Genomic DNA, 9,973 nt, shown 5'->3' with positions numbered 1-9,973 from the left:
TGATGTTTAGGCATCTAATATGTTGGTGAATTTACTCTGTTGGCCAATTTCTCTCTTACCTATTGTTTTCCTTCACAGCTTTTCTTTGATATTTGGGTCAACTTATTCCAAGTCCTTAAAAATGCCCAGCTTAAGTTATCAAAATCAGACCAGGGACTCACTAAAAGATCACTGATTTTCTTCCAGATGGGATAAAGACAGCCCTTAAAGTGGGTTTGGTTTTCTCTATGCAATTTCCAGACAGGCCAGTAGATGGTGCTCAATGACACACCTTCCCATGGAGAAGTTTCTTTTAATCTTCACTTTACTGTGTTTTGGTCTGGCCAGAGCTAAGTTTCAAAGTGGGCTTTGCTGGCCAATTTCACTGAAGAAAAGCACCCGGACTGTCCCTTCCATTTTCCTTATAACAGATGGCTAAGAGGAAGATGTTTGTTCCCCCTCTCAGCAGGCTGCAGTAAGCCAAGGGTTTTACTCCAACTTAATATCTTGGGGGTGGTGGAAGGGAGCCCTTACTGGCCACTGTGGGGTTTTGTTAACTCATGTTCACATGTTTGTTGTTTTGGTTTCTTCATCTTTCTGTCCCTCACCTACTGGGAATTGTGTAGCACTGTCTTGGTCTTCTGACCCACAAAGCAGGTCCCTTGGGCAGCTTTTGGCCCTTTCTCCATTGTTTTCATGAAAGAGTTGAGCCCTACCTGCCTACTTCAATGTCATCTTCCCATAACCCTCTATGATTGAATTTTGAGATATTTATATATCCTAGATATGAGCTCCTTGTCAGATATGTGGTTTGCAAATATTTTCTCCAAGACCATAATTTTTTTTCATTCTCTTAACAATTGCCACAGAGCAAGTTTTTAATTTTGATGAAGCCCAATTCATCCATTTTTCCTTTTACAGGATCTTTGTTGTCAAATCTAAGAACACTTTACTTTGCCTAGCCCTAGACCCCCAAGATTATCTCTGATGTTTTCTTTTGGAAGTGTCATAGTTTTATGATTTGCATGTAAGTCTGTGGTCCATCTGTATTTAACTTTTGTATAAGCTGTGTGTTTTGCCTATGGAAGACCAATTGTTCCCACATAACTTGTTGAAAAAGATTTTTCCCCTGTTAAATTGTTTTTTCACTTTTATCAAAGTTATTTGTCTCTTTCTGCATATTTTATGTTTTGTGCCCTAATCAGAAAGGTCTTCCCCATTCTAAAAGTAAAAATTAATTAACCCATGTTTTTTATGTTCAAATCTTTGATCTATCTGAAAATTATTTTGTTGTTAGAAGAGGGGTAAGAATCTAGCTTTCTTCTCTTTCCCAGGAGGTCTTCCCACTGCCCTGTCTCTTACTTCCATTGACTTGAAATTCTATCTTTATCATAAACTGTATTTCTAAAAATATTTGGGTATATTTCTAGACTCATTCAGTCCCAGTGTTTTGACTATTTCTTTGTCAATTCTAAACTATTTTAGCTATTTAATTATTGTTCGATATCTAGTAGAGCTAATTCCCTCAAACTCTTATTTCTCATAACAGTCTTGCATATTGTCACATGTTTACTTCCTTAGTAAATTCAGTGGGGCTGGTTTGGTTAGCTATCCCCTGAAGATTCATGCTCCCCTTCTAGGGTTAAAGCTGCTCTTCAGTATGAAACTATAGCTCACCACCACTTTGCAGCAAAGATATGGCCATATGCCTATCTATTACCAATGAAATGTGAGTGGAAGTGATTTGGGTCACTTTTGGTCTGCTGTGGGGCTAATAAGTGGGGCTGCTGCTAAATCTCTCCCTATCTCCTTCTCTGACAACCCTGGAATCCAGGTATTAAAAATGGGAATACAAGATGGAAGGAGCCTGGTCCTTGAATCACTGCTGGTGAGCTTCCTGTTGAACACTCAGGAGTGATAAAAACAAGTTTAATGTGTAGCCACTATGTGTTAGAGCAATTTGTGTTATTATAACTAAAATATTTAGAATCATTTTGCAAAGTATACCAAACTCTTCTGATGTGTTTTTTTAAAACCCAGAAACACCATATAGTGTATTAAAAGGCAAATAACACACTAAAAATAACTACAATATATGTCAAAGGATGAGCATTCTTAATTCATAAAGAACTTACAAAACAATAAAGAAGGCAAACTCTCCAAGAGAAAAATAGGGAAGAAATGAACAGCAATTCTCAGAAAATTGAATATAAATGACCAATACACATGAAAAAACACTGAACAAGTAATCAAAGAAACATGAAGTGTAAATGTAATCCTTTTTTGTGATTATTAAATTTTCAGTTTCTAAATAGCAATTTTCAATTCTAGGAGTTTGATATTCTACTAGTGGGAATGTAAATGGGCAAAATCTTTGTGGTGAAAATGTACAAAAAATTTCTCAAAAACTTACATATTCTTTCATTGTGCAATTTTCCCTTCTGAAAATGTATCTCTGGAAATAGTTATTTTTGTACAGATGTGATTATCTTTTAAGATGGTGGTCACATCATTGTTCACAGGTTATATACTACCATAAACAATCAAATTGCTCCATAAATAGCTGTTGAATTTCATTAAATGATTTTTCTGCACCGATTAAAAAAAAAAACAATCAAATTGCTAAACAATAGCAAATTGTTTTTTTAATTTATGGCACTTCCATTAAGTGGAATATTCTGCAGTCATTTAAAATGCAAAATATTTAATAATATGGGAAAATGTTTATAATATATAGACTACATATAGGCTATGAAACAATGTATAGTGTAATTCCAGTTTTGAAAATATAAATGTATAGTTAAGCACAGAAAAATAAGTGGAAGAGCATAAACTATGTGAAGAGGCTCTCTGAGTGACAGCATTACATGTGACTGTGCACATGCTCATGAACCCTCCCATATTATCTCGCTTTCCATAAATAACTAGAAGGTTCTTATTCTATAAAGGACATGTTAGATAGAACATCAAATAATTTTATGTTGTACAATCATTTACTATTAGTTTTATTTTATTTTATTTGTCTTTATTTTTTAATGTTACATTGAAAAAATATGAGGTCCCCATATACCCCCCCACCCCCCTCACCCCACTCCTCCCACAACAACAACCTCCTCCAACATCATGGGACACTCACTGCACTCAGTGAACACATCTCTGAGCACTGCTGCACCACATGGTCATTGGTCCACATTTAAGTTTACACTCTCCCCCAGTCCACCCCATGGGCCATGGGAAGACACACAATGCCCAGTAACTGTCCTCGTAGTACCACCCAGGACAACTCCAAGTCCTGAAAATGCCCCCACATCACACCTCTTCTTCCCACTCCCCACCCCTAGCAGCCATCATGGCTACTTTCTCCACCTCAACGCCATATTTACTTCCATCACTAATCACAACAATTCCAGAACAGAGTATTAGCAAGTACATTCCAATCCCTACTCCACTCCTCCATTCTGTGGATCCTGGGATGGCTATGTCCACTCCACCTCTGTATCAAGAGGGTGCTTAGATTCCACTTGGATGATAGATGCAGTTCTCCTGTTTGCAGTTGTAGGCACTCTTGGCTCCCTGGTGTGATGGTTGACCTTCTTCACCTCCCTGTTAGCTGACTGGGGTAAGTCCAATAAACCAGAGGATAGGAGTTGCAAGTCTGTTGAGGCTTAGGGCCTGGCTCTCACATGGTCAGTCCAGAGATTCAGGTCCCTTGAGTATACTCTAAACCCCAGCGCCAACCACAGGTCTGGTAAAAGTGACAGGAGAGGCTTGTGAACAAAGATCACATCTGAGTCCAGCTCCATCACACTCAGGAACACAAACTCCAAAGTAGGGCCAACTGACATGGCACTGAACTCCATCTGCCATGACCATAGAACCTGTGGGTCTCTAGCCCTCACAAGAACCAATACCTGGGGTTATATCTACTTTAGTTGTCTCTGGGACTCTGCTGGGGTGTGCATAAGGGTGACCCCTCTGATGACCTCCTGGCTCTTTTTTGGAGACTCATAGCCACATAAACTCATTTGTCCTTTCCATTTCCCCATTTTATTCAAGGTCAAAAAGCATTTTTAACTCCTGATATTAATGTAGGCTGAGATATCCTGCTGGTCTGAATTGACCCTTTTATTCAAGGTCATTCTCCAGCCACATCATCAGCTGGTACTTGGTAGTAATCCCTCAGTGCCAGGGAGGCTCTTCCCCAGGAGTCATGTCCCATGCTGGGGGGGAAGGCAATGCATTTACATGCTGAGTTTGGCTTTGAGACTGGCCATATTTGAGCAACATGGAGGCTCCCAAGAGGTAACTCTTAGGCACCCTGCAGCCCTAGGCCTAGTTCTTATTTCAGGCACACAGGCTCACAAGTATAGTCATTAGCATCAAGGACTCATTGTTGGACCATCCTTCCTTATTGGTCTCAGCCATTGCACTCAGGGGATTGTTGCTGTTCCATTACTATTAGTTTTAAGACTAAAAGTAATTGAGATTTTTAGCTCAGAATAATTTCACATTTGCTTTTTTGAGGGACAGGGAATTGGGAGCATGAAAAAGTGAAAAGTAGTAACTATGACTAGAAGTGGATGATATGGAACTGAATCCTTCCTATGACATATACATCTGACCTAAATGTTATTTTCAGTCAAAAAGTAAGAAGTTAATTTAAGTGAGCACTAGTAAAACATTACCATGAGAATTTTGAAGTTGCTCTAATTAAAATTTTATTTTTCTTTTAGACAAAAAAAAAAAAAACCTTTGATAACATGAGAGTATAGTTTCTCTGGAGACAATCATTTAATCCTTTAAGATGACATGAAAGTCAGTATATGTGAGCTTGAGGTATCCACAGCCTCTATATGCCTCTTTTGGGGAAAAACAAAATGGTTGAACAGCAAGACAACAATTCAATTGTATCTTTTAAAAAATAAAAATAACTACCAAACCTTAATGTCCTGTAAATGAACCTATCAACTGTTAGAGAGCAGGTAAAGCAAAGGACAGCAACTTCTTTCACTACAGCAGTCCCATTAGCCTCCACCTAAACCTCATGTTAGTTCAGGCAAATCTGGGCTAAGTCACCTTCCAGCATTAACTAAAAGTACTCATTCTTAATCTGAAGAAAGATAGCATTCTTCCTAAGAGAAAACAGAAGAAGAAAACAAACATTTGTTAAGCATTTCCTATGAACTCCTTCCTAGGGGTTTCAAATCCAATATCTCAATAACTCCATGCAGTCATGCATAAAAATTCTCTAAAATTCCCTTCTTCACTTAAGAAAAAGGGGAATTATGTCTTCCTCTTTCATTCTAATGAACTGATACTAAGAATTTCACTGAAAGACAAATAATATAAGCTATTTGATAGAGGTGAAAATAAGGAAAAAAGCAAAGTAATTTGCTTTCATTTGGTTTATAGGGGGAAAAAAAACATGCTTTGCTATATACTAAAATATCAGACCAATGCACAGCACACTACAAAATTTAATACAGTGTGTTCAAAGACAGTATTCAAATATTAAAATTTTCAAGCACATAAAAGACATCTTCTGAAAGATTAACTAGGCTTTTTATTGACTACCTTAATCACATTCACCCCTTATTTCTTGCTCTTTTCCTGAAGTCTCCCATTCTGGATTATAGCGCTGCATTTTAGTATTTGATGTTTCAGCAAATTTTTGCATGGGTAGCTTGGTTTGCATTTCCACATAATTCTGCTTTTGCTGTTTCTGAAGTGCCAAGGATTCTTCTTTGGAGAGCAGCTGTGTAGGCATATGGTGAAGTGGTAGTAGCTGAGCTGCTTTGATGTCATCTGGATGTTTCTTATTCCTGTGCAGCCTTTCTTCTGAGGAAATAGGAGACCCTCTTCTCTAACAATGACTAGATTAATCATTTTGTTGCAAAAGTAATAAATTTGCTTTCAATTTATGTGGTGGGGGCACTGGATTTTTTGGCTCACATTTCCAGCACTTCTATGTAATGGGGCTTCTTCTGAATTCCACTGTGGAGGGCTGTTAAGTTAGGCAGCATTTGTATTTTCCTGAGTGGTGTTCGCTTTCTCTGCAACTGTGATCTTTTGTAACCGATCAATAAACAGGCTATCAGACCTGCTAGAAATATCTTTTGCTTGACCTGAAACACATGCTAAGGAAGATGCTCTCTAGCTTTGGATGAGAAAGTTGCACTGACTCTGCTGTTGGAATCTGAGCACTTGTTGCCTGTGCTCTTTGCCTTTGAAATCTCGTCGTCGACTTTGTGAGCAAGATGTGCAATTTCCTGTTTTTGTGAGATTGTTTTAGATGACTTGATGTCATCTACAAAGGAAGAGCCAGGAACTAGTGATGAAGTACCAAGGATCTGATCAGAATTCTGGGTCTTTTCTGTATCCACATCAACTCCTGCAATCACTTTTTGCCTTCGTTTATAGTCTAATCTGACAACATAAAACAGTTCACTCTTTCCTCTAAATGCTTCACATTCTGCAATGGCCATTTTTGGTTTGGCAACACGGTGTAAAATCTTTTTACCTTTGTTGGGCAATTTGCAAATGAATTTTCCATTGAGCAAAAGTCTCTCCTGGTGTTTCAACAGCTCCTGCAGCTCCACTAAACTCTGCTGCCCCACATCCTAGAGAATTTGGGCCTCAAGGTGTGGGGGCAGCCAGGGCAGTCGTCAGGGGCTGAAGCTGGTGAGGCAATAGGAACTCTACTTCCTCAACAGCTCCAGCAGCTAGTGTCAGATCCCCAGCGAGCAGCAACATTGGGACAGGAGCAGGAGATGCCATCTTCCCAGAAGAACTTCTGGCATGTTATGTGTAACTTAAAGAGAGACCTTTCCATTTAGTTAAGCCTTCTTTTATGGCCATCAGTAGAAATATATATATATGTATTTAGTAAAACAGTATATGCATATAGTACTCTTTCCAGATTTCCTCTAGGTTCTTGGCTATGTTACATAAAAGAATTTAAGAACTTGCAGTTTAGTTAGGCCAGTAGTTTATTAAGGAAATGAGAGAAGAGACTAGAAATGGGAGAAAATAACAGATTGCTGGTTTCCAGATATACTCGAGGGCTGGTCCAGGCAGAGAAGGGAAAAAGGGATGATTTAACTTCTGTCCTTGCTTTTTAAACCATTCATTATTCCTTCCACTTGCTAATGTTCATGGGAGTGGTCCCAGTTTTCCGTTTTGATTGATTACCCCACCATAAATTCCGCCAGGGGTCCAATGATAAGGCTCCCTAAGAATATCTGAGGCTTTTCTTTGATCCCAGATGATCAACAAAATTTCTAGTAAGTCTTCCAGCAGCATTCTGGGGGGAGGTTTTTCTCTCAGAGGACTTTCAGGTAGAATTCTATGGCCACATGTTTCATGGCCATGTTTTCCTGAAGGTTGCAGATTTGTCTTTTCATTCCCTAAACTAGCCTGCCTCAACTTCCCCTCAGAGGATTTACCCTCTTATTTCTTAAGGGGGTGCTGAGGGATGATGGTCTTTCTTCTGTAATTATTTCCTGCTGGTTAGGGGCAGTAGGCCCTACATGACAAGGTGTAAAACCTTCTTGCTACCCTATTGTGATTGTGGAAAGATGAATCTGGTACTGCAGGGGAAGCTGGATAAAATCCCTGTATAGCTAAAAGGCATTTATTCTGGAAGAAATAAACTTAATTAGAATTTTGAAGACATAGGGTCCCACTAAAAGATTACTGGACCACAAGAGTAGGAAATGCCTGGTACCTCTAAAGGCTACAGCCTCCCAAAGTTGGTAGGCTTTATCTTGCAGATTTTGAATGCTGTTTAGGACTATTTCAGAGTGATTTACATTGAGACAGGATTCCTCCTTGAGGAACATACATGTCCCCCCCTCCCCCATGCTGCTGTTAGCATATTAAGCACCCTGTGATTTTGCAGCACCACAGTGGCAAGAAAGTCCGTTTGCTGTCTTAGAGCTTCCAAGACATGGCTAGTTTCTTCTATGCTATTAGTTAGCTATAAGGAGTGATTGTAATAGATAATGGGTTTGGTATAAATTGCCAATCCCAGTTTTCCATGATGGTAGTTATGCCTAAGGCAGCTAAGAGGGGGATGAGGAGAGGCATTGCCATTTTAGTTATTGTATAGGGAAATGAAAACAGACAAGATTTCTTAAGGGGCGTCTGGCTTTCCCTCCCCCTAGCAATAGGTATTTGAGCTTGAATTAGAGGGAACAGCTGGCCTTGACACAAACACTACTCTCTTGAAGAAGTATTTCAGGCCATTCAATGACTGGTACTTGTATATCCCGTCAGGTGCTTCTGGTGAGCTGGCACTTCCTTGGGCAGCTGGCTTCTCTTGGGATAAGTGCACCCAGCTAGGAATTCCTTTAACTTGAATAGCTGTGGGAGTGAGCAAACCACAGAATATGGTCACTTCTATTTTGGCTCTAATTGATAGTGAGGCCTCTTCTCCTGCCAGGTTTTGATCAGAAACTGGTTTCTACATCCTGGGTGAGGAAAGGTTGCCCATAGACCATCTTGAAGGGCTAAGCTGAAGTGGGTCCTAGCTACCTCATTTGCTGTTTCCCTTCAGTGGGAAAATGCTTAGTTCTGGCAGGATGGCATGTGGGTCTGCCAGTCCTCCCCAGGATATGAATGGGACAGGTTCTGGAATAAGGGCTGGGAGGGAGACCTAGGGTAAGCATGTCTGTCACCTAGTATTGGGTGAAGAGAGGTTGCCCCCAAGTTAATTTGGTGGCTTGCTCAATTAAAAGGCTGTTGCCCCCACTGCTCTCATCAAGGTGGCCATTCCTGTACTGTGCTACCCGGAGGTTGGGAGAAATAAGCTACTGGTTGAGAAATTTCATCCAGTTTCTGGACTAACACTCCTAGATTGGCAAGGGATTAGTATGTTATTCTTCAAGAATTTTTTAAACCTGGGCCAGAAGTCTTTAACAGCTTCCTCCTTGAGGGGGAGCTGCTTTTTTTTGAGGGTGCGACTGGTTGGCATTATAAGCAATGGAAACTGGGGGAACCCAGATGGCCCTTCCAGCTATCCTGGTTTCCCAGACAATAGGACTTACATTACTATTGGTTTCCTGGGAAATAGCTGCTGATATGATACCTAATTCCTTATCTAGAACCATGGCTAAACAGAGTTCCACATTCTTCACTGGCGTGCTGGGCTATAGGCACCCTAGAGGTTTTGTTTATCCCTACCAGTTGGATGCATGCACCTGGAGTACAAAGTAAATCCTAGCCCAGTAAGGAGGTGGAGAATTCAGGGACAATTAAAAACTGATGGCTTATGATCAGGTCTCCTGTTTGGCAAAGGAGAGGCTCAGTAAAGGATCTAATTTTATTTACCATCAACACTCACTACCAGACAGGTTGGGGGAGGGGGAGGAAGGTTTGGAGTGACAGATCAGAACTGATTAGGTGGCTCCCATACCAATTAAAAAAATCAATCTCTTTACCTGCCACTTCAAAGATCACCTGGGTTCCTCCAGTTCAATGTTCCACGGAGCTATCCAAGGAGGCACTTTTTGCCCCAGGTCCCCTCAGTCCTCCCTGTAGCCATTGCCATTAAGGCCCTGGGCTGTGCTTCACTACCCCCTTTGGGATTCAGCGCGCTCTCTAGACCAAAGGCCTGTTTTCCTGCATTGGAGGTAGGGACTGGGAGCTCCTTGTGGGGTTGCAGTGGTTTAGGGTAGTTTTTCTTCCAGTGGCCAAGCTCTCCACAGTTGAAGCAGGATCTTGATGTTTTGCAAACCAAGCTGGGATGACTCTGAGGTGGCAGGCCACTACCCATGGTAACCGCTTAAGGGGAAGCTTTTTCCTGTTTCTCTTAACCTTCCACTCCTTGATGGACTCGTTGTGATTGTTGAAGATGGAAAAAGCTGTTTCTAAAGGAGAAAATTGTTGTTTTTTACGTTGAGCTAAATCTACCAGGGAGAAAGGAATATAGACTCTAATTGCTTCCATGTCTTTGTTACTTCCTTTATTGTGTAGAGGCCTTTCTTGGGTCTTC

The 9,973-nt window shown here is 40.5% G+C and overlaps 1 protein-coding gene across 1 annotated transcript; it reads right to left on the bottom strand.

The window, feature by feature from the left end:
• Positions 1-5,554: 5,554 nt before the first annotated feature.
• On the bottom strand, positions 5,555-9,754 carry LOC101426103 (DNA-directed RNA polymerase II subunit GRINL1A). Its single transcript, XM_071211466.1, is given in 6 exon segments — positions 5,555-5,923; positions 5,925-5,996; positions 5,998-6,113; positions 6,116-6,599; positions 8,201-8,343; positions 9,556-9,754. Coding segments are annotated over 6 exon segments (1,383 nt in total).
• Positions 9,755-9,973: the final 219 nt, after the last annotated feature.

This window comes from Dasypus novemcinctus, chromosome 23, assembly GCF_030445035.2.
Source record: "Dasypus novemcinctus isolate mDasNov1 chromosome 23, mDasNov1.1.hap2, whole genome shotgun sequence".
NCBI classification, from domain to species: Eukaryota; Metazoa; Chordata; class Mammalia; order Cingulata; family Dasypodidae; genus Dasypus; species Dasypus novemcinctus.
The sequence above is the reverse complement of the archived record's forward strand: the minus strand, read 5'-3'. Positions and strand labels throughout refer to the sequence as shown.